The sequence below is a fragment of the Sander lucioperca genome, chromosome 17 (genome assembly GCF_008315115.2).
Source record: "Sander lucioperca isolate FBNREF2018 chromosome 17, SLUC_FBN_1.2, whole genome shotgun sequence".
NCBI lineage: Eukaryota > Metazoa > Chordata > Actinopteri > Perciformes > Percidae > Sander > Sander lucioperca.
This window is the reverse complement of record NC_050189.1, coordinates 22,303,706-22,329,752: the sequence shown is the minus strand read 5'-3', so window position 1 is coordinate 22,329,752 and position 26,047 is coordinate 22,303,706. Positions and strand designations below refer to the sequence as shown.

The following is a 26,047-nucleotide window of genomic DNA, read 5'->3' as shown; positions in this document are numbered from 1 at the left end:
ACAAGGTACATTTGGTAAACATTCATGTTCTCCACAGAATAAATTGTAGTCACTTTGGTGATCTCCTGACTTTTCATCTAGTGCCATAATCAGGCCAACATTTCAACTTGTTCGTTACCAAATACTGTACCTGCACAATTACTGACATTCCCATCAGCCTCAGATGTACTCTGTGTTTTGTGGTAATTAGCTAAATGCTAGCATGCTAACCCACTAAACTAAGAACGATAATATGGCAAACATACCTGTATGTGCTAAACAGCAGCATGTTAGCATTGTCATTGTGAGCATGTTAGCATGCTGACATTGGCATTCAGCTCATAGTGCAACTGTACTTAAGTACAGCCTAACAGAGCTGCAACAGTAGCATGGATGTTGACATCCTGTTTTCTGACTTTTCTCTAGGTTAGTTATGAATAGTTGAAAAGAATTTAAAAAGGATAAATTATTGGTTAAACTGCTTACAAGTCATAAACATATTGCATAGACTTGTGACGATGAGGTCACAAGAACACATTGCTTCATTGGGAACTAGAGCGTTAAATGGATCATGGACACACTGTGAATCTACACACTCATCCGGTACTGTGTGTAACTGAGGTGTTAGATAGCACACCATGGTTGCCTATTTAGAGTAAGCAGTGTTCAATGTTTTACTGCAGTGATAGGGAAATAAAAACAAAATACAGACCCTAATGTCCAAAGTGGATAAGTATAAGATATTTAACTGTAGTTTTGATGGTACGGTGGCGAGTAAATATAAACATTTCAGCAAGGACATTTGTCTGGCATGCTGCAGCTGGACGAGGATGAGTGAAAGGGGACAGAAACACCTCTTTAATGGACTTGTCAAAGGGAGTAACACCATTACAAAGTGTTGCCAATTGGACGTATGCATGCACCCAGATGAATATGTCCCCTTGCCCGCACGCATGCACACACAGGCACTTTTATCCCCCACTTTACTCCACTCTGACACCCTTTGTGCAACCCCTTACAGGCATGGACGAGTGTGTGTCATGTGAGACGCTGGTGTGTGCCACCTGGTGTGACTGAGCAGACCGAAGAGAGAGGAGACAGCGAAGAGAGAAACTAAATTGGCTGTGGCCGCTGTCTCAGGGGTAGCCAGCCCCTGGGTTAGGTGGGCTATTCTTATAGAGGGCAGTGAGAGGTCTCCAGCTCCCCTGGTACACAAACCACTTTATAGGATCCCACATTATGTTTTGATGGCCTTCTGGGATTGTGGGGGAGGTGTTAGCCAATGACAAGTGTGAGAGAAAGGAAGAGGAAATTGAGCTTCACGCAGGTGGATTTCTTTGTGGGAAAAAGGGCAACTTCTAGTTGGGATTCTCTTCAAGTATGGAGCCCCAAGACAGACAGACAGACAGACAGACAGATTTAAAGGTAAAGTACAACATTTTATACTGGTATTTCTTTTTACTCTTTTTACTTACTTTTGAGTATCTATGTAACAGATTTGATGATATAATCATTGGTGTGTTTGGCTTATTGCTCTGATAATTCTTTTGTGCAGTTTTGGGGCTCAATACTACAATACAAGGTTTGCTTGGTTTAAAAAAGAAAATACATTAACTTAAAGTCACAAGAACAATAATAATCAGAAAGATGAAAAAATGTAATCATGACAGCAGGGATGACATCAATCTTTAATGGCAGATGGCCTGAAATGTCTTCATTTAACATTTTCATAAAAACTTCTCATTTTGATCACCTTTTTTTTTTGGTTTCAAACAAACAAACCATCTGCAATTCACTGAAATACAGTTTCTCCTTACAGCGGCTAAAGTACATAAATATCAACAGTACTGTATGCATTAAGAAAAAGAAAAGAAGAACACACACATGCCGTGAACATGCACAGAACACACAGGTACACACATGGTATACTGAAACGAGAAAGGAATAGTTCTCATTGACAAAGGGAGGGGGTCATCATATTCATTTCCAGGAACTTCTGTACCATACTGCTGGCAAAAGACAAAGATCCATTCGTTCAAAGGTATTTCTCTTGATTTCACAGTGAATTATGTAGGTAAAACAGTATTCATATATCAGATACAAACACAATAAGAAGCTCTAGAAAATTACCAAATGAATATACAATTAAACTTACAATAATACTTACAATTAATTATATGATGGGCATCTTTTATTAACTTTAAAAACATACCCATAAAAACACACACACACACACACACACACACACACACACACACACCTTATAAATACTTGTTCTAATAAATTTGGTGCCACACTTGGCTTAAAAAATGTCTGTAAAAGCAAAAACTGCTCCAGAATATTGGTTGACATAGTGTGCATATTATTAATAATATTCATCAAAAACACTGACTATATGACTCAACCAATCCAATATGATTGTACACACCTGGGCTAAAGATTGTTTTTCTTACAATATTTCAGTTTTTGATCACATCACTGAAATGTGACTTGGCCTTATCAGAAGAAGTAAAAGAATCACTGTATATCTTTGTACGAATGCGACATGAATGAGAATTTTGGCGTCAAAATGTCACAGGAATATGATCACTCGATATGTCAAACAGCAAAGAAGTTATTGCAGGCCCAGAATACACAAGATTACAAAAAGATTATTATTATTTTTTTAACACTCCAATCATCACTATGTAAATTCAACATTTACAAAAGCAGGTTGAATCACGTTGGCTCCCTAAAAATAGACAAAAAAAGACAAATTGCTTAAAGTGAATGTCCTTTCAGATGCAGAGTTGCTCTTTGGAGTGACACCAAAAGAGACATGCAGCAAAAATAACATCATACTTCATAAGAAATCAGACTGAAGACTACAAAGCAGTCAAAAATGGAATTATTCCACTAGCCTAGATAGCTCTCCAGTGTAAAAAAAAAAAAAAATGCCTTTGGTCTTTTGTTTCTCTATACTGTGCTGCTGTCTCCTGCTACACAATGAATGAAATTCCTAATTATAGCAGGGCTCAGTTTGCCATGTTTTGCAGTCTCTGAGGTCACTCTACCTTCACCAGTGACGGCTTATTCCTGTCAATGCCTCTTGTAACAAGTCTGGCTACCTCTAACTGATAAATTATGAGCTGGATCACTCAAGAGTTAACATCGACTACTTAGTTGAACCAAAGCACATCAGACAAAGGACTAATATGTTTGCCTCATCAGGTAAAGACACCACAAAAAGACACACATGAGCAAACCTAAAAATCCACACAGTATGTAGAAAAGACAAGAGCAAACCCACAGGACTGCTTTGGTATAGCAGGGCGACTTACCATGTTATAATGGCACAAAACAGGAAGGGCAAAATAATACAAGTATGAAAGTTCCTCACACACTTAAGCACGACATGAACCTATCAAACAGAACCATTTCAAACATTGTCTTGATTACAAAAATACTTTTTTGTATTTCTTTAAAATATCTAAAAATGTACAGCATTGGGTTTTGTTTTTCTTTTCTTTTTTTGCAAAGTCATGCTTCAACATGTATTTAATAATCATAATAACATTAATATGAATGATATACAGTATAGTAATAATTAGAGTCGTATTATAATATTACCCAGCAGCGCTTTAGCCACACTTCCATACGTCTGGCCTTGCAAAGTGGCTGCATAAAATGTGCACTCCTTTGGTACACTTGCATATACAGAATGCACAGCAAGAGCCCTGCTAACGTTACACGGGCGATGCAGTCAACTGGTAAACAAAGGGTGTGGTGAGCCTTTGTCATGCATGCCCGGTACCTTTCATTGAGGTGTCAGAGGAGGTGTAGCCAAAGCGCTGCCGGTAAATCTTGAGTATGTAACAGTATAAAAAAGAGTTGGAAGGACTTTGGGGAGGGTGGGATGGGGGGCTCGATGTGTGATGGAGGCTGGGGTCTAGAATGTCCTGAGGCCCATGAGGCTGCTGCTGCCTAAGAGAGAGACGGAGAGAGACAAGAAAAGGGGTGAGGTTGTCATGGTCACCGCACACAAACCTTGTACACTAATGAAAACACAGGGGATCGTGTGGAACTGTTGCACAACACAAACACAGTCACACACCCATAAAATCACACACACAAAACATGTTTCTTGCTTGCTCCTCAATTTTTCTGCACCTGCCTTCATGACACCAGGACCACACACACACACACAATATCTAATACTGCAATTTTGGGTTTGTTTTCAAAACATTTTCTGTTGAGCAAAACCTGAAGCATACACAGACGAATGTTGACACGCTGTCAATACGGCTTGGTGCTGCTGCGTTCATTCCAGCAGATGTCTTTGGCAGTGCAATACCACACAAAAGCTTTCACAGCCTCTTCCACAAATCTACACTTTCAAATCGGACACTGTGCCAGAAGGGAGAGGCGAGGTGAGATTTACACCTTTTGTCCTCGCCTGTTGGGATCAATGGTCATGAAGTCCGAGCCATTAACTCACCGACGGTACGCTGCTCCAAGAGCCAGAGTCGGGTCAGTCCTCCTGGTTTCTAATTGGACACGAGAGGCAACGCCCGTCACAGCTGGCCACGGCCACCATCACACATCAAGAACCTTTGGACACACAGGAGGCAGCGTTTTACTGAAGTGAACAAGCTGCAACAGCATCCTGACTGCAGGTGGGGTGTTTTTGTTGAATCAACATGGATTGTTTAACATTTCTGTTATTGCTTCCAACCACTATATATTCATGTGTGGGTGTTTTGTGGTGTTTTTTTTTTTTTTTAAAAGATATAAATTAATTAAAAAGACAGGTAATACACTGCAACCTTTGCCAAATCCTTCAAACTTAAGAGCTTCACTCAAACCACACAGGACCTCATGATCCAAAGCTTCTTCATGACTGTTACGGCAAAGTACAGCTGTGTTTGGAGCTAAGCTGAGCTTTAAAGGGATACTCCATCAATTTAGGGTTTATGCACTTCCTTAAAGTTGGGGGACTTAAAAGAGAGAGAGAAAGAAAATTGACAGAGCAGAAGCAGCAATATCATGATTTTGAGTCCCTAAAATGGGTCAAGCTTCAAAAACACTGGATCCTGTCCTACACTTCCCATAATGCAACTCAAGCTTTCATTTGATGCTCTCTATCTGGTAAACGGACACACTTTTTAAACTTCACACCCCCTTGTTTGTAATGCAGGCATTCTCTAAAAGTGTAGCCTTCAAGCCCACGCCGAGAGCGATGTCTCTAAAGTCATTTTCTCAGACTCAACAAAGCTCCTCCAGAGCCACAGAAGACATTACAAGACTGTCTTCCCAGGATGTTTAGCACACACTCCAACCAGTAAACTGATTACGACATGTAAAATCAGCAGACTAACCCTTCAAAAAGATAGTTTTGCTATCTTTTGCAAAATCTTTCAAGCTCAAAGTCCAAATGTGACACACAGGATGTCAGCTGACAATAGTCTTAAATACTTGCGTTGAACTTCTGCTTAACAACCGTATCTCCCATGATTCCTTTCCACCACAACTCCACTACCCGCCCCACCAGCAGACCGAAGAGAAAGGTCAACACTCTGACCCCTGACCAACCCCCAGATGTATCACCAAAAATAGAAATGTCTTGGAGACCGTGGAAACTCGGGTTCGGAGGGGGGAGACTCTTTGGAACAATAAACAATTAGTAAACCAAACATGACCTTAAGAGACAGAAAGAGGGAGACAGACTGTTGCAGGGAAAGAAGGGAGACGGGTTGAGAACTGTTCCCCGTTCAGAGAACAGCGCGTTTCGGAAGGTGCACGGCTGGCCTAGCTAATGCCCTGTTGCGCGTTCAATCAAGGAAGAGGGAATCGATGTGTTATACAGCCGCTTGGCTAAGCTGATGAGACGCATACTTCCAGGCCACCCTATTTGTTCTGGCTGAGACACCAAGGTTAAAGATTGGGTTGATCATTGAACATGTCTGTGCGGATTAGGGAAAGGTTTAGTGATTTGCGAGCTTAATGTGTTACATCCAATAACTCGGCCCAGACGCGTAATGTAAGATAAACAAGTAGTGTTTGAGAATGTGGGAGGCGACTCAGTTTCTCTTGAATGTGTGCACTGTTTTCTTTTCTTTTTTTTTCCCAGCTAGGCTTCATGCAGAAAACGTTCCCATCTGTGTTATCAGTGTTCATTGATCTTGTGCTGCAAATGAAGAGAGAGAAGACTTGTTTAAATGTATACAAAAAATGTCATAGTGCTTTGCTCTAGCTCTCCACCGTCTGTAGACCATGTTTAAGGACCACGCTGCTGTGTTTTAGACCGTTGGATGTATTTTTGCACCCAATCTAGCATCACTGTATGCTATGAGAATCGATTTACTCTTAAATTCAAATCAAGTCTGCATTTAATCGTGTCAAAATAGATAGATACATTTGTGCAGTTGATATTATCAGCCAAGTTACCAAACACTCGTACGGTCCTTTAAGATTTCTACCTGTGCAGCACGACCATGAAAAAGAGCCCTGTCTGAAGCCCCTTTAATCCGGAGAAAAGCCTTTAGGCCCTGGCTGTGTTTCTCACATACCAGCAATAGCTGCTGGAGCTGAGGTGGTGATGAATGCAGCTGCTGACATGTATCTAGCTCCTGAGACCCGGTGCAGGGACAAGGCCACAGTGTAGCTATACTGTCTGTGTGTGTGTGTGTGTGTGTGTGTGTGTGTGTGTGTGTGTGTGTGTGTGTGTGTGTGTGTGTGTGATGTGTCAGTGGGGGGTTAAGGAATAGAGTCCCACTTCCTTATTAGAAGGGGCCCCAGCTGGCCCTCAGCTCTCCAGTGGGAGTTAGTCCAACATTGCACAGGAACCATTGGTTTTGTCAGGCTATTGGCCAAAAAGCTCCTCAGGGCAGGCAGGCACACACACACACACACACACACACACACACACACACACACACACACGATTCACACTCACTACACTCCCCCACCATGTCTTGTCAGATGGAAAATCCGGATTACCTTTCCCTCCAGTTCACTAGGCATTAATGTCCACTATTAGGTTGTTTTTGGATCTAGCTCCGTGCCAGAGCATGAATGTCAAATATAATTCTGCTTCAAAAACATTCAACATGAATGACTAGCCCAAGCCTCCAGTGGTATAACAATAACAAAAACTTACATTGTAATATGTTTTTAAAGAGTCCGCAGTGGGTAACTACCTGTTTAAACTGCCATGAATGACACTGCTGTAAATGAACATTTCAGAATTGCACTTTCTTTGACAGGCAGGATGCCAGTTGATTAGGAAAGCCACATACTCTGACCGTGAGCGGTCCCCGTTCGTCAGATGCCAAGACAACCACAAGCCTCCCAGAACTGTAGCGCTGGAAGCTACTTTGAATTCCCATTGTGAAGGTTTGCTGTCACCAGACGCCTTCAGCATGAGTTGCAATTCAGAAACGCAGCCTCTTTTTCAATGAACACATGACCCATCAATAGCAGACGGATTGTACAACAGTCGTGCAACACAGACCGCTTATCTCTGTAACCTCAGTTCAAGTTTATTCTTGTTGTCTTGCAGCTAAAATGGTTTCAAGTGTTTTCCAAGCACAATGCCTAGCGGACTGCATTGCACAGATAAGTAACACCCCCGTCAGAGACCGCATAAAGACATCAAGTGACTGTTTCTAACTTGACTGTATCCACTGAACAGAAAGGAAGGTTAAAAAAACAAAACACAAGCTGTTTGTTTGCAAAGCTGCAAAATGTCAGGGACAAACACAAACACTGACAGTTGACTGTTAGTAGGAAATGACCAGCATTTCTTTGTTAATTAGGGTTACTATACAAATACAGTGTACCCTGAGTCGCATAGATTTTACTATACAAACGTTTCCCAGTGTGATTAAGCTACAACCACCACTACACTGCAGATGTCATGCTCGCATGCAAAAGTAATTTACATTAAATGAACATGCTGATGGATACTGGAAATAAAACCTAATGTGGACCAATCGCTTAAATTACAGGTTCAGCTTGCCTTTAGATGTTGTTCAGTGTGAACTATGCTCCAATAATTTTGTTGATACATATTATGGCATGGTTGGGGAATGCCAAGAAGTCTTTGGAAGTGTTTTGGAAAGTGATACGCATTGATATATCTAATATTTTTCTTATATTTTTATATATGACAATTTTCTTTAGAAAACGTAATTCCAGAGAAAACTGTGTTTCGGAGTAACATGAAGCTGCAGACTTACTTACTATGTGTACGTTTTCAATGTTATGACTACCACCAACAAAATTCCTTTCACCTCAATGGTACTCAATGACAGATATATCATAACATGGACAACTAAACAGAAACTATCTTGAAAGCATACACCAGTAGATGTAAGCCTTTTCTCCAGTTATTTGACATTTGGATGACCTGAACGGTTTTGTTTGCGTGCATGCTGTTTTGCGCTTGCCTGTGAGAGGCCTTATGATTGGGCATGTACACTGCACACTACATGATTTGAGTGTGTTGCATATGTGTATATCTGATGCAGTGGCCTGTAATTATCGCAATATTCCGACTTGATGTCTCAGCTGCACTTCACCCTATACTGAGATGGATGTTGTTGTTTCATTGAGGGACTAATATCCACTGGGGCAGCCTGACCGGCCAAACGACTTCCTCCTGGTTTGATAGAGGAATAATTACTTCCTCAAAACCCCTCCCTCCTCCACTCCCTTCCTCCTTTACCCCCCTGACGGAGACAAAATCCCCCAAAACATCAAATTACTCCAACCGCTTTTTTTCTCATGCAGTATGTATCAGTCTTTGGAAATAGATAAGTCAGCTATGATGCAGGGTTAGAAGAGGACAGTCCAGGACTAGCACCAAATCAACAGCTTGATGAATGGTAGCCTCCATGCTACACATCCACTCCCCACTCACTCCCTAAGGGGTCGGGAGAACATGTTTCTTCCTGTCCCGAGGCACTGGGAGGGAGGTTAGTGGTGACAGTGCGACTGGCGCCAAGTGCAAACACACACACACACACACACACACACACACACACACAACACAGATACACAGGCTAGCAGGGGATTTGTTGTGCTTTGTGGTTTTGTTTTTCTACAAGCACAACAGCGTTTAGTTGGTCTGAACCAGAGAGCGAGGCCTGTGTAGCTCATGCATGGTTACAGTTGACTCATGTACTTATCTCAGCACTTATTAGAATCCCAACTGCTCTGTGTACTATCTGCAGCTCCACTATAATTAATTCACCTGCAATTTATTTTTAAATAAAGCCCCATTTATTTTAGCCCCATGCTAATCCTTTTTTTAATAAAGACTCATAAAAATGGCCCTTCCGGCAGTACCCAGATACCTCAGCACTTCATGGTGCATATTCCACATTTACGACCTTTGGAGCAGCACATCCTCCGTCTCTTTCTGCATTTATAATTCTCCACTGTGTACTTTTTCATAGTGCGAAAATGCCAAAAAATGTTCTTAAATTAAAAAATATATTTCATCCTGCCAGAGCTTGACAAAATGACAAACATGCCCTAATATCTGCTGTACAGTACCAACATGATTATATGACAATATTCAGTGTTTTTTTTATGGCTATGTTAGAGCGTGTGCACAGTAATAAACTTTCCTTCACATACAAGTGCAATAGATAGTATTTGGATAATGGATATTAAGTGTTTCCAGTAGTAGGCAGATCTGTAGAACCAATAAGTATAACATCTGATCCTCCACAAAACCTACTCAGCATGTATAATCTTAATGTACATCAATGAATTGTTCTGAAATTGAAGAGAATCATAATCAGTTCATTATAAGCGGTGGAAGAAGTACTCAGATCCTCTAAATAAAGCTGAACTAATTAAATTACATATAATGTGAAAGGGGTCGCTTGTAGTGATGAACCCAGAGAGAATTATCACCCCTCAGCTCTGCAAAGCATTTTAGCATCTTCCAGCTCGTCGTTTTGGTTTAACGGCCTGCAAATTGTTTTTGGTTCACTCTTACTGCTTTCTTTAATGTTGTTTCTAGACATAGCAAGCGGCTGTTTGCAGCGAAAAACGTTCTGATAACCTGACTGTATGCTACCTGCCAGGCACCAAATGGTAAATAGAGTTAGCAACTAGCTAACTATTAACAGCTAAATAGCAAGATATTAGAATTGGATTTATTGTCAAGTACGTTTTTTACACATACAAAGAATCTGTCATGGTGTTGTTGGTGCATGTCACACATTCTCTAAATATACGGATAAAAAGAATATAAACAATATAAGTATGAACATATACACACTATGTATTAATAAAGATAAAAATAGAATGTAATATATATATATATATATATATATATATATATATATATATATATATATATATATATATATATATATATATATATATATATATATATATACTTCCAAGAGTTAAGACTAAAACAGAGCTAAAAAGGAGAGAGATTGGACCTACAATGGTCAGGTCACCTGAAACACGACTCCAAATGAATGCTAATGTTGCTCTGTGTCTGCGGCCACATTCATCACAACATCATAAGGTGATAGCATGTCAATGTTGTGTATGTAGACGTAGCACCAAAATGTATCTACGAACTACAGCTGTCAAATAAATGTAGTACCATACGATATACTTTAGTGTCCCCTTAGGGAATTTGTTTTGGACTCAAAAGCTGCACACATAAATAAATGTAAGAAGTACCTCTGAATTGTAAGTTGTAGTTGAGTATAAAATAGAAATACAAGTATCTCAAATCAGCACAGTGCTTGAGTGAATGTACTGAATGACTTTCACCACTGGTTATAATAACATTACCTATCGAAGCAGCTGATATTAGAATTTTAGTCATATTTGCTGAGCTCTACTCCGTCCGCATTATTAAAACGTCGGCATCAGAGCTTGTTGTATATTCTGTTTGACTTGCAGCCTTTGATGCCTGAGATCAAGCATCACATCAGTGGGAAAAGTCAACCTTCTCTACCCTGTGACCTAAGTCGGGAAAAGAATGGAGTTCCCTTTTAAAATCGCATCTTTTATGTTGTATGATGATGTGCGAGGACTGGCTGGGGTTCCATTGACCCACTGGGCTTTACACTTACACATTTACTTCTAAAAGGCTAATTTGTTTTGTGTTTCATGTCTGTATTTGAAGTCAGCTAGCAGAAATAGGACTAATTAGCTGGTTAGTTCAGCAGCTAGCTGAATGGAGGTTTTCCATGTGAGGTTTGAGGGCAAGAAAAAAGGGTTGCTCATTTGACGGACACGCCATGTGCATGGAGTAACACCCTGTGATATTCCCGGCATATGTTTAGGAATATCTCAGTGCCTGTTTAAACCATGTGTCATAACATTTACTTCAGTTTTTTCATGGCAAGGCACAATGTACACCCATGTACACCCACATACATGTGTGTGTGTATGTGTTTGTGTGTGATGTTACTCACACATACTTCAGCAGAACTGCCTGGACTTCCATCCCTGAGGAGTTCCATCTGCAGGTGGGAGCCAGCGAATCTAAACACACGTAATCACACATACATTAACACACACGCACAAATACATGCATACAAATATATGTTTATATACAATTCATACATGTATTCATACAAACTGTAATGTAATATTCAATTTATTGAGTACTTTTGCTGTACTAAAATCCTGTAACCTCAAGGAATAAAGACATTTGAAGGAGTAGTTTCAAATTTTGAGAAATACGCTTATTTGCTTTCTTGGCCATGTGCAGTGACATCCTGGAGTCTCTGCTGGTTGCCTGTCAACCTCAGTGTGATGACAGGACTCAAGGAAGGCTACCTGATCTGATTTCCCCCCCCCACCCCATTTTCAATCTTTAGGCCGGGTTCACATACACTCAGGCGTTTCTCAGAAGGTCCGGCGAAAGTGTTCCCATTTATTTTTTAATTTTGGCAGTGGGGGCCGCAGGGGGGGGAGCCGAAAAAAAACCGGCACGCTGCCAATCATGTACCCGGCAATCATAAATGGTAGTGCGTTTGGAGGCTGGTCCTGTACAGTAAACAGTAAACATCACTGCCTCTATCGCTACTACAAGAAAGTTTTAAAACACTATGAGGGTATAAAACGAAACACAAGCACTTAACTGCCCAGGAGTTTGTGTAACAGCTGACTGTTTCCTGTAAAAAGCTCCAGCACAAAGCACAGTCGCTCCGTCTCTTTTCTCTCTTTCTCCGTGAAATGACGCTGCCTTCAAGTGCGGTCGGAAATGTTGAGATCTATAAACGATCTGACGGAAAACAATAATTGTGAAATATAAAGTCTATTTTAAGACTAAGCCATTTAAGTGACACTCCTACCGTCGCACAACCCTGCGGCGAATCGCCGGGGAGACTGATCTAGTCCGAACGAAGCCTTAGCTGCTGGCTGTGGCTGCATATTTACTATAAAAACATGAGAATGGTATAAATGTTCTCATCTAACTCCCGGCAAAAAAAGCGAAAAAGCATATTTGCCAAAAACTTCCTTAAAAGCTTTTTAGTTATTCTTTCTCATTTAGTTAATTTTTGATATTAGCTTGTAAATATGAGTTACAGCAAGACAGTTACAACAGAAGGACTTATTGTTTTTCTGAGATCTATTGCTTTGCTAGCAGCCAGTTGCTTACATTTAGCAATCAAATGAGATAAGTGTACTCTCACTAGAAAAGATGACAGCAGCTGATTAACCAGGGAGCCAGAGAGCTGAACTCATGTTAACATAAAATAGATTTGATCATGTAGTCTTTTGTGTGCGTCATAAGACCTGTTAATATACATATTTTTATGTCTCACATCAGCATCTATTCAAGGTCAGAACGGAGTTGTGAGATGCTACCATTACCCATAACCCCCTAATGAAATCTCAAAGCCAGATTCTCTTTGTGTCAGTGTGTGCTCACATGTGAAAAAATGCCAGCTAGGCAGATTCATCTCGCACTCATTTTAAATTCTGACATCATCTGAGTTTTAGCTTTAGTATCTTTGCTAGGGGCCTTTATACTTAAATAACCTTGTTATCTGTATTATGTATGGTAATATAATATATAGACTCTCTAGCAGAGATAAAAGACATGGAATAACCCAGATACTGTAACATGTATGTACGGAGAAATCATTGCAAGCTTTAAAAACCAATCAACAAACAAGAATTCAGAAACAGTACGTTTAATACTGAGATCATATTAGCGTCAGCCAGCAACAAACAGGCTCCATGAGAAGAATTTCAAGAGATCAATAATGAACTCTTATGTGAACTCACAGTGGAGCTGTGCAGATTAGAAGGCCTCAATAAACTGGATCATGGTTGGTTGAAAAGGAGGGATTTAATAATGAAGTAGGTGATGGTCAAATGATGATGCAAACCACTGAAGCTTTCAGTTGTACGGATGATGCCTCTAATTGGGATAAATAAAGTGACATGGTAAGAGTGAGAGTCAGAGAGCTAGTGACTGGTTGCAATCAGCATTAATTGGTCATTCAACTTCTAGTGTAGAAACGTGCCATTTTGAATTATTGGGATCTCTCTATTGTTCCTACTTAGAGCGCTTAAAAGTCAGTCACACCCATGGATGCCTTTCTTGGTGAGCAGTGATTATTAGTTTAGTTTAGTTCGATTCCTGGAAGTTAATGGGATCAGATAGCAGTTCATCTCAAGAGAAGGGTAAAACAGCATTACATGTCTGCAAAAATGGACTACACCCTGTAAATTAAATATTTATAAAGTCAATTATTTCACTATCAATAAACAAATTCGATGTATCAAATTCCGGATCCACTTCCTGCTTTTATGGAGCACATTCATATCAGATGAACATGGCTATCATGACATCAGTATTTCAGAAATGACAGTTTTAAGCTATAATGTGATTGTTATAGCCCATTACACAGGCAAGACTACACAAGTTTGCCTGACTGTAAGAAAAATAGCACAATTATCCCAAATCCAAACTACCCCATTGACTTCAAAACAATACATGTTTAACCCGTAGCAGTAGCAGTAGAGACGGAGAGGTAATCAGTAGATCAGTAAATCAGCAAATGACAGTGTGGTGTGTGCTCAGACTGTGCGGTGTGTGCGTCTGTGGGATGGAGCAGAGAGGGATTTCAGGGCTGACAGCAGCAGGTGTTTGTGCGGTGGGCTCAGGAAGAGGCGAGGGCCAGTGGTCTAGGTGGTGATGGTGGTAATGGTGGGGGAGGAGGGGATGGGTTTGCAGGTTACCTGAGCGTGGAGCGAGGAGGGGTAGGTGAAAGCGGGTGGGAGGGCCGGCGACAGCTCCGCCGGGTACAGCGGGTATGATGCCCACACGTCTGGGCTGCTGGGATATAGAGCGGGCATTGTGAGCTCATCTGTGGAAAGAAGAAGAGGAGGAGTGGAGTGAGGAGAGTGGCCAGTGGATGGGTGGGTGGCTAGAGAGACAGGATGGAAGGGGCGGTGGGGGAGGTGGTCGTGGAGGTGCACTGCAGGTGAGTATCTGAAGTAGCTTCCTTACGTTTCATTTGTTTTGAACCAACGGACCGTTCGCAAACCCCTTAAACAGCGATGTCCAATAATTGCTTAGCAACCGTAACCAGGCATGGCAGGCCTGTCAAGCCTCGAATTTCTCAACATGCCAAAGCGGTGGGCATTGGGCTGTAGGGAAAGCGATAAAACTTGGCAGATTATTATCGAGTTTGGAGGATGGTGTGTTTTTTTTTAAACATTTCCAAAACCAAAAACACAAAAGCGAAAGTGTGTGAAACAGATTAAACGGTGTGTTTATTGGCTCAAAACTAAGCTACAATCGTTAGCAAGGCCGTCCACAAACATATTGGTTATTCCTCATGCTGAAAGCCTTTTCTCTTGTAACTTTAAGTGAAAACAGAACGAAACAGCCTGATCTTACATTGTATTATCATACTTAAAATACTAGGACTATCTAGCTCTACACTGCAATACAAGAACAACGCTGTTTCTTAAGTTGGCGTTAAACTACAAGTCTTCTAAATGGTACATGAACTGATGAAGACTTTTTTGCCTAAGACATATAACTTCAGCCTCAGTAGTTAGCACAATATCTTGCATTAAGCTAGAATGTTGCATCAAGTGCATATTTAGGACCCCTTTTATCCCAATTCTAGTTTTAAAATGAGCCAACTGGAAGCATTACTTAGTCAGCTGGAGATAGCGTTTTCAACCAACTCATGAAACTAACATCAGATTGATTAGCTATTTAGTTATGGCTCTGACAGTTGTCATTTACAAATGAAAAGCCTACATTTGTGTTACGAGTGGTAAATCAGGCTCTGTTTTTATTGTGAACTGCATATGTCCCGTGTGAAAATGGAAAGCTTAACAGACGTCGCAACAATCACTAAGGGGGCAGGGATTACCAAACTACTCAAATCAGAAAAGCTGACTTAATTCAGACTAAAATGAAAGGAAACCATCCCAGATTTGATGATTTACTCATTGAGTCTGAGTATAAAGTGACGGTGAAAAAAGAGCATAGTGCATGAGTGAAGAGATAGGTGACAGTGCAGAGGTGACAGTGCAGAGTGGTACAGAGTAAGTGTACATTTAAAATGCAGAAGCAGAACAAACAGCAGCTCATTGGAGAACCATCAGATAGCCGTACAATGTTAAGGAGCATTTTCCCTGTGCTCTCTGTGTCTCCTGCTAAGTGTTAATCACTGTTTATCATGATAAAACTGGCTGATTTAAACATCTCTTATCAGGAAATGACAGCAATTTCTCTCCTAATGATTACGTCATGGTTTCATTAATTGTTTCCTTCCATTTTCCACTGAGGCCCCCCCGAGTACACACCCTTTCTCTGGCAAAAAAAGATCCAAGATAAGAGCAGTTTGGTCATTTAGGAAGAATGTACAACCAAAGCTGGCCCATGTTCAACTATCAATGGCTGATTCTTGCAGAATCCTTAAGCCCCTTAGACAAATAGTTGACTAAATGGAAGAAAAGTACAGAGCTGCATTAGCAAATTTCATACACGCCTGATACTCAAAGGCCTTGAGTCCAAATAATTAGAGCAATGGCTAACAGTGAACATGAACGGTTTATGAATCATTAATCTAGCAGGGGGCATGTGTCGTTTAGGTGGAGAACTCTGCTCAAGTTGCCCAATCGTGGCACAGAATCTGATTTCAATGAAACATTTTACAGATCACCAACAGAGTTGGGGAGGAGCAAATTTTGGTTACAGATTACTAAGTGAAATTCCATTAACCTGTTTCCACATGAAAACAATGTTTCAACGAAGCACAAACACAATACCATTAAAAGAGACTTATGGGCCAACATATTTGGGGCCTACACTAAGATGCTTCAAAGAAACATAACCCTCAACCCTGTAAGTGCCCTATTTGGATTTTCCCTTTTCCCTCTACTGGAAGGAACAAGCACCCCCCAGCTTTACAAGATGGATTAGAGATGTTATGCATTTCCTGAAACTTGAGAAGATCAGATATACCCTTAAAGGCTCCTTGCAAACATTCAGAAAGGTCTGGGCCCCCTTTTTAGAATACTATGAGAGCTTGCAAACACCATTAGATATGGATGACTGAGGTGTTACTATCATAGTGAAGCGGCAGCACCCCTCCCCACCCTCCCCCCTCCCTTTTATTATTATTATTATTATTATTATTATTATTATTATTATTATTTTATGTTTTTTTACATATTTGACTTGGCTTATTTTCTTAGATATCTTATTTATTATTATTATTATTTTTATTATTATTATTATTATTATTATTTTGTTATTTTCTTTCACTCTTTCCTCTACTCTACTGGTAATCACTTATTTAGAAATGTGCTAAATTGTATATGCTCCTTCTGCAATCCTTAGCTGGACAAGCACTTCAATGGACAATTATTTTTGTGATGATCTGGATTTCAAGGGACAAATTGGGATGGTTGGGTGGGGTGGGGGGTATCTTTCACATTGTTTAGTATCTGTATAGCACAGCCATACTATATTTGTTTACATTTGGTCCATTATGCGCTGTAGAAAATGCTACTTGGTTTAATGGAAAATCAATAAAAACTGCTAAACAAAAAAAAGAGACTTATTAGTGATTAGCAGCCAAGTGAATCTCCATTTATCATGTGTAGTCACAGCTGATGCACAACTGCTTTACTCATGACAAATAATCCTTAAAGGGAAACAGCTGTCCAGTTACCTCAAACAAGAGCAACTAACGGCCAAAGAAGGCAGCAACACAGACAAAAAGTAAGACGACAAATGGTCAAAGTACTTACATGGGTCTCTGCTAATGAACTGTGGCCCGGGGCTCTGCTGGGAGGGAAGGGGGTTGGGGGTGCCAACCAGCTTGTTCTTGGCCATCTTGGTGTTGGCCTTGGCGAACTCCAGCCGAAGGGTCTGGGGGATCTCTGGATCAAACCGGACCCCCTGAGATCAAACGGAAAGATGTGTCAGCAAATATATTGTTTCTTAGCAAGCTTTTATCCATGCTCTTACAACAGAACCGTTGGACTAATTGATCAAAAAGCTCAAATATCATCAGGACTCCATCAGAATTGCATTGTTTTTTATATATATATATATATATATATATATATATATATATATATATATATATATATATATATATATATATATATATATATATATATATATATATTCTGTTTTAAAGATCTGTGTCATTGTATAATTGTGATACGTTACTTGCAGATATCCATGATTTAAATGTAATCAATGTAAAACACTATACTAGTTCATATATTTGAAGATTTCTGCATGATTCAATTGTTTTATGTGCTGATCAAATTTGAGTATTAACTAATTTCCTTTTACCACATATTGTTCCCAGTCAGCATATGATGAACACAGACAAGTTGTTTATAGAGTTCTTAGATATCGTTTTCCTGGAAAGTCACTCAAAGGCAACACCTTGGGAGGTGTCTTTGTTGACTAAGACCAGGGTTTACCACATGATGGCTCTTAATGATGTTACACATTATTGACAGTAATACGTGTTACTGTTGCTGTAGCAAGTGTGCCTTAAAAAACCTGACAAATTATATTATAAAATGAATTATATAATAAAATGAATTATTTTGCTCAACACGGAATTGGTGATGTTATAAATAAGGGAGAGCAATTGATAGTTGCTGCTTTGTGCCTCAAAGTAGTGATGAAGCAGACTAATTTAGACCATGGAGGAGATCGTTATCTGCATGCATCTTCCACTTCATTGTCAGCTGTGCTGTGTGTTGATAGATGCCAAGAGGGACCTGGCTGATATCTGGAATTGTCACTTTGTATACTTTTCATTTTTCAGCATTTCATGACTGAATTTACTGCCAAAATCTCAGCAGTTTAGGGGACATTTCCAGTTGCTTAGACTCTGAAGCCTGCTGTTGTAAAGGGCTCACTGTAGGATTAGAGTGTTATTCTGGTTGGACGCATGTGATGACGGGTGAATTGAAAATCATAACCTGATGACACAAACCTGGCAAGCGCTGATGTCATTTACACCACGGTCAGACAAGCCACCAGGCCCTTGCTATGCTCCCTACTGAATTGTAACTGTAACTTAATATCATGACATCAAATCCGCCATTCACCATGACATATTGCAAGCACCACCGCTTACAGGGAGCCAAATATTCTGGCAAATTCTTGAGATGCCAATGCTAAAAGTCTTCTGATATACCGGTGCTCATAACAAGCCGGGTAAGGTTGTTTTTTCATCTTCACACATCCAATAGGAAGGAATAAAAAATCTTTATGTGACTTAAACCAAGGTCTTCTTCATCCAAAAAAAACAAAGCGGCTATTTGTTTGTGGGAGCAACAAGGCCGAATGTCACCAGCAACTATAACCACCCTCTAATTAACTTCATTTGATTGTCTGTAAAAGATGCATAAAAAAAACGGAAGGTGAGATCAAAAAGCAGTCAAGAGCAAAGTTCTCTACAGCTAAAGAGCTAGAAGGATGGTTTTCTCGGCTCGTCCCTGCAGGCTCGGGCAACGCTGAGCTCAAACAAGCGAGGGATGACTCTTCTCATGTAGGGGAGGGAATTAACTAGGATTGCCTTGGCTCAGTTCGCTTGCAGCTTCTGCCAGTTGAGGCTACAGAGGTATAATAAGGATAGGACATGGATATAATGAGGCCTGAGCACATCTCAGTTTGTACTGTGTCGAATCTATACCTTGAAATGTCTTTTTTTTCTATGCACTTCTGTATGCATTGGTGATGATTTTAATTGTTGTAATGGTGCGAAAATCAAGTGTTCTTTTAAAAGATTTCTACTCTATGACGGGAAACAAATCCCCTTCCTTCCCTCGGTTTTCTGTCTTGCCCATATTTCAATATGCAGATAGATGTTTGCAAAATCTGGCTTATCTCCATATGACCCCGGGGAACGCAGCTTTCCCCGAAAAACAAGTGCACTGTTCATTTCTCAGTCCCACTGAGTGATTCTATGGAAACAGTCAGACTATTGTTGGCTCATAATAAAATTATTTCTATCCTTTCTTCCACTCTCTGCTCTGCCTTTGATGCGCACCAATATTACAACATCTGAAAGTTGACAGACTCCACTTGCGTTGTCACGGTCCGACTTTAGGAGGATGGTAAAACTGATCTTTTTCTGTGACAAAGGCATCAACAAAAACTTAAGAAGCATTAGAAGGGGTGGTGTATATCTAGACACCTTTAAAAAGAAAACTGGGAAAATAAAGCTGGGTGAGAACTGGTATTCATTACTGCCTACTTTCTTTCAAGTGAGCTGAATAAAACCCTGTGAGGATGGGCTCGGTTTCATATTCTGCCTCATCAAGGCTTTCTACTGAGCTACATTCTGAAATAAGTGAGATTAAAATTAAACCCTAGATCAATATCTGCTATTTATATGTAGAAGAAGAGCTAATGTTCCTCCTGACCTTGCAGGATCCATGGCAAAGCTTTAAGAAAAAGGCTTTATTTACTCAAATCCAAACATTTAGACACAAATTTAAAGCAGACACGGCATGTCTTCACTACCTTTTTCTGTCTTTTAGCATGTGATAGGAAATGCAGGAATGTTTGGATTTCCTTGATATCAAATGCATTTGCACAGAAGGCAGAGAGATGCGATTCTAAGTCATCACAAGATATACTAGCGGCGAGCTGGTGCCTGAGAGGAGCACGAAGAGGGCATGACACTTACGTTCAAGGCATTCTTAGCAGCCTCCGCTTCTGATCGGCTGTCAAAGCTGACAAACCCCACTGGCTGGGGAGACAAGAAGACAGAACAAAAGGAAGAAACATGGTTTAAGGCAGAAAACTGAGTCGGCATTTCTGTCTGAGTGACATAGACATGTTTTTCTTTTTTGTAGGATTTCTTTTTTTTTTTTTTATATTATTCCCACCCCCCTCTGCCTCTTTCTCTTGCCCTGTTTATAAAACTGAGGCGACAGAGCGAGAGAGAGAGCGAGAGAGAGAGCGAGAGAGAGAGAGAGAGAGAGAGAGAGAGAGAGAGAGAGAGAGAGAGAGATGGAGGCTGGACACTTACATTGTACAAGGAGAGTTCATCATTCAGCTCCTCTATGCCCAAATACGGGCAATGTCAGAGCAAGAAAGTGCATGTTAAGAGTGAGTGTGAGAGGGGCAGAGAGGGGGGTGAAAGCTGAAAAAGGAGAAGAGATAGAGAGAGAAAAAAGTAGATAAATGGGGGGCGGGGGTCTTGAGAATTAAAATTTAGAGGTTAAAGGTGAGATTAAAAATGAAAGAAAGTGAGAGGTAGAAATAGTTTTTAAGATCTCCTCGAACAGGCCTGTCAATCAAAAACCATGCAATATATCCATTTCACCAGTGCTTGTTTTGTTTTCTGGTTAAATCACTCTAGAGCACAGTGCCCGCAATAGTAAAAGGTGCAGGTTTGGTTGTCAGATTTCTAACCGCTCTTGCAGTTGTCAACAAAGAATGCACATTTTTGCGGTGTATGTGTGTGTGCATGGCGATGTTGAGAGGAGGTGGGGAGAAAACAAAATCTCCAAACATGTTGCTCCCATGGGGGGATCACTGCTGGGTGTGATCTGGAAAAGCAGTCTTGGGTTATGGGAGTTTTGAACAAGTAGAGAAAGAGGAGGAGAAGGGAAAAGAAAGATGAAAAAAGAAAGGAGGACTAAGTGAAGACGTCAGAAGGAGGAAGCATAACAGGAATATAAATAGAAAGGGTCTGAGATCTGGCTCTTGCTATATATGGAGATGGCTGTGTGTTCTCGGACTGGAAGGACGATTGATTTGTGCCGCCATTGTCATTACCATTAGTCGGGGGGGAGAGTCACTCAAAACAAAGACAGCCTGAGGAATGTGTGGCGCTTTGCAATACCTGAACAACAGCATCAGCTGACATCGGTCATGAGTAAGATGGTCATTATGAAAATATGAAGCAAGGTGGGGAGGTGCAAAGAGAGGCCAAAGTGCACAAAGAGTTGCTGAGTGTCTGACTTATTTATTAAACTGTCAAAACAAAAAGAGCAAAACACGGACAGACCACATTTTCTATGTTATAAACCTAATCCTGCAGGTGAAATGAAGGCCAGTGTAGCCTTTGGACTGAACTGCAAACTTTCGATCACAAATATAGCCGCAACGATTAGTCAATATCAATGATCATTAAAAGAGTTACTTAACACCAGATTGAAAAGCAGTATTTTGCAGCCCTTTCTGGAAGAAAAATTCCAGCCCACCCAACTGGGTGATGCGGGGCGTGGTCAGAAGTGTGCTCTGTTGCACCTGTAACCACATTCTAACAGTAATGTCACCTGTGCATCACTGCAGCAAGGTGAGAAAGATTTCCAGGGGGTGTCAGATTACTCTTCAAGTCATTTTTTAGCAAAAATACTCGACACAACACAATGATGTGCAAGATGAAAAAGCAATGCATTATTAGTATCACAACAACCCTTACTGATACTTATATATATATATATATATATATATATATATATATATATATATATATATATATATATATAAATAATATGTTTGAATAGCTGCTAATTGCATTTTAAAAAGTTTTTGACGGCATGCAACCACAATGAAACAAAAAAGGAAAATCCCAAACCATGCAAATTTCCCCAACGGAAAAAAGCTTTCCTTTGTTCTTAGTTTAAGAGGTATTATACTCAGCACATTCAATCTAAATCACCCTAAACCCTTCTAACGAGCATGTCATGTCTTTATGGGAAACAGTGTGACGTGGTAATAAGTACACTGACATGAAGCTAAATTGCTTAAATCTGGATGTGGACACCTGCCAGCTGAGCTCATTTTCAGTCCTGCGCCCCTGGAGGCAAAACTCAACCGTCAGTACTGCTCTTGTCAAAACGCTCGCTTTGACACCTCAAAATTCTTTTCCCGTCTCATCCCCGCACATCCCACCGGAGTTGAATGTCTGCGACTCTAAGCATACTATCCGACTGCCAAAGGCAAGTTGGTGCAACACTTTTTTCCTTCGCCCCCCCCCCGGTTCCAGGTTCTTCCTGACAAAGGGTGCTAATCCGTCATAGTCAACAAGCCATGAACACAGAGAGGGGGAAGAAATAGGACAAAGAAGAGACAAAAAGTTAAAGGCGTTGATGAGCAAGAAATTGGGTAATGCGAGCAGTAACTGCACGATGAAAAGACTGATGTTTTCATTCATCAGTTTCATTGTATAGAGACGCAGCCCTCAGTGCTGCCTATAACATACCTGTTTAGAAGTGAGTTTTATCAAGGAGCCTTCATAGCCCTGAAACGAAGAAAGAAAATGTCAGAAATGTGAAAAAGTGTCTCTTCACAATGACAAATGACTTTTGCTGTGTATACATATGCATTTCTGCCAAAATATTGCATAACACTTGCATTCTCTATATTTTTGCATGGCTATCACTGGCTATGCCGTGTTGTTTCACGAGTCAAAGACCTCTTATGAAGACCATATGGACCGATTGTTGTGTCTTTAATCAAGATTTACTGCTTTCAATGCTAAGGATATAAACCATTTACTCAGAGTACATATAATGAGCATTATCCAAGAGAAGGATTAGATGCATAGCAATTGTGCACACACACACACACACACACACACACACACACACACACACACACACACACACACACACACACACACACACAGAGGATCAAGATGTGATTGAACCTCGGCTTTAGGAACACAGACACTTGAACCTCGCAGGAGAGTTTCCATTGCCGTTTATTTCATCACCATTAATGGAGGTCCCATTGACTGCTGGAAAGAAAAGCTGCTAAGAATAGCTGCAGCCCATCCATTTAAAACATACAAACATACCTTAAATGGTCTGAACAGGAGATAGAGCTCCCGCGGCTTAATATCCAGTGGTAGCCCACTGACAAATAGTGTTCGGACCTGAGGAAGACAAGAAAGAGATCATGTATTTTTCATTAACTTCCACTAGTTATAAATAGCTACCTTGCATACCTGGCAGTAACAGATGAGGTAATGAGGAAAAAGACACTGAACATGAGTTAAATAATTATTTCACTAAATGATAGACTTTTCAAATACTGATAGGGGATGTCTTTAAGCTCAACACACACACACACACACACACACACACACACACACACACACACACACACACACACACACACACACACACACACACACACACACACACACACACACACACACACACACACACACACACACACACCTTTCTACAGTAAGTGTATTGTATTCTCCTGTGTAATCTACGGCCTGCTGTGTTTTATGGCAATCCTTCCTCGCAGCTCTAGCCTCTGTTTTACGTTTGAACTTTTCAACTTGAGCTGGCATTGCTGGGGAATTACAATGTATATGTTAGCAAAGGAAAATGTAATTGTTGCAGCCCGAACTGAGTCAGAGAAGGTGGAAAACCACACAGGGAGTAACATGAGAGTGACTCAAAATGGGCTTTCAAGCTAAATAAGTTGTTATTGTTATGTGCGTTGATAGAGAAGAAAATGAATGTGGTGCAATCGCTCTGGGTGGACTGCAGTTAAAGTTTAGGTTTGTCAAAAAGAACATTTTAAATGGTAACACCTCAATTGTATCTGTGCAAATTTCCTTTTATTACTATTTTCAAAACAAATGTCTAAAACCAACATTTCAAGCTGCATATGTACAACCTCAAAGGCAGTCCTGAAGTCCTGAAAGATGGAAAAAGGTAGACTGTGAGTAAGTGATACAGTTGATAGTGGCTGAGCCGGGGTGGTGAACTTATCTGTCATACTGTATGTGCTTAGAAAAGGGATAAACCTGAAATATTGTTTTGGAAACTATGGGGAGTATGTACTAGAGAACACACTACACATTTACTGCGCACCAAAATGTAAAGAGGGCAGTTGAGCAACCTATTTCATTAAGGCCTGCCACTCACATGTCAAACAGAACTGTCGAATTACAACAGCAGAGGTGTTAAATGCAGAATGTTATTTGTAAGCTAGAGAATTAAACTGATGGTTTAAGAAATATTGTTAGACAGTTAAGGTAAAGTAGAGACTCAGATACACAAAAGGTTCTTACTATTATAAGAAAAAAACAGTGACAATAAATGTACATTCAATATGAAGCTGGGGCCAGCAGCCAGTTAACTTAGCTTAGCAGAAGACTGAAAAATCAACAAATCTCTGTTCCTATTCCTTTAAGAACTGATATTTTAAATGGCAAGTGGTAAAACATTCTTTAGAATGGGGTTCCAATACTGTGGGTACTTCCAGACACTGACACTGTTTGACTCAGTAAATTGGCCAAAGCACTCATTCCTTAAATTACACGATCAACAACCTGGCTGCCATGTCTAAAAAGGCTTGTGTGAACACCAGTAGTTCTTTCAACATATATGCAGACACATTAGCACCAATGGCAACATTTAGTAAACACAGACATAGCAGCACTACAAGACACAGGTGTTGAGAGGTCCTGTCACAGCTCACAAATGCAGATCTGGTTACATTTTGGACGCAAATAAACAGGTTACATGTAAGTGTAGATGTGTCTGTCCTTAAAGATGGGAAAGTACAGGAGAGAGTTAACACAGGTATTTCTAACTATAAACAACAAAATGTATCTTCTATTAACACAGCGTGTGCATTTAACCTCTCTTAAGCTTTACGAAACAAATGGAAACATAAAAAACCCTACCTTTTTCAAGTTGGTGTTACCAAGATACCTGGGGCAGACATTACCATTTTTGGACAATTCCATTAAATCAACGGGCACTGGTTACACCTCATACTTGGAGTTATCATCTAATTGAAGTTGGCTTGGTACAAGAAAATAACCGCTTTAGTGAGAAATCAAAATCAAACAATGGACTGTGTGTATCAAATCGACTTCCAACAACGCCAACATACATGCCCACATCAACAATGTGATAGTAGATTTGGATGTGTAATCAAATTATTTATTCAACATTCAGATTCCATTTAGGGCCGAATTTAGAATAAAACTGTAGGTATGCAATTACACAGAGTAGCTCCCACATTCATTAGATAGTAGATTCACTACTCCGGGGACAAAGGAACTGCTAAACTAACACTACACCTCATTCCCACATGTAACCTGATACGCTCCACTGATGCCAAAGGCAGAGCAACACACAAACAAAGGAGCTTAGCAACTGGGGGAGCAATAGTTGGCGAGTGCCAAACCGGCCATCCTGCCAAAATATCTCACCTCGGCGACGTTCTCACCTTCCCTCTTATCTCATCTTATCTTATCTGAGTCGAGCTGAACCCTGCAGGGTCGTCACTGGGCTCTGTCTCTGGCAGTTCTGTTTAAATAAACTCTTTTAGAGGGGCTCCTTATATGGGGTTATATAGACACAAAGAGTCAGAACAGGATGGTATCTATCAGACACGAACAAGGACAGTCTCTGACAACAGTTGATGCTGATAAAACTAATAGTGGGGTGGTAAAAAATAGAGTAGAAACAGAAATTAGTGCTGAAACTAAAAACTGTAGGTTTGAAACTTCTATTACGGACTGTTTTTTTTTTTTTTTCCATTGTATTTGTTTTCGGTTTCAGTGAACATCTCATTAAAGCAGGACAT

General features: G+C 40.3%; 1 protein-coding gene across 10 annotated transcripts in view; it reads right to left on the bottom strand.

Moving 5' to 3' along the window:
• Nucleotides 1-1,653: 1,653 nt before the first annotated feature.
• Nucleotides 1,654-26,047, bottom strand: part of LOC116049006 (RNA-binding protein with multiple splicing-like) — a 35,406-nt gene continuing 11,012 nt past the window's right edge. The window contains exons 2-10 of one of the 10 annotated variants that reach the window (XR_004104786.2): nt 23,283-23,360; nt 22,686-22,724; nt 20,157-20,219; nt 17,242-17,392; nt 14,203-14,330; nt 12,090-12,232; nt 11,418-11,487; nt 4,457-4,569; nt 3,826-3,942 (exon numbers count right to left, since the gene is read on the bottom strand). Coding sequence is in view for 3 of the 10 variants with exons in the window: in XM_031298345.2 (XP_031154205.1) it covers nt 3,787-3,942; nt 11,424-11,487; nt 12,090-12,232; nt 14,203-14,330; nt 17,242-17,392; nt 20,157-20,219; nt 22,686-22,724; nt 23,283-23,360 (822 nt within the window). In the remaining 7 variants the exon portion in view is untranslated. Of the gene's footprint in view, nt 3,943-4,456; nt 4,570-11,417; nt 11,488-12,089; nt 12,233-13,242; nt 13,379-14,202; nt 14,331-17,241; nt 17,393-20,156; nt 20,220-22,685; nt 22,725-23,282; nt 23,361-26,047 lie in introns of those variants that run through there. The other 9 variants (XR_004104787.2, XM_031298345.2, XR_004104789.2 and 6 more) reach the window with 9 other exon arrangements.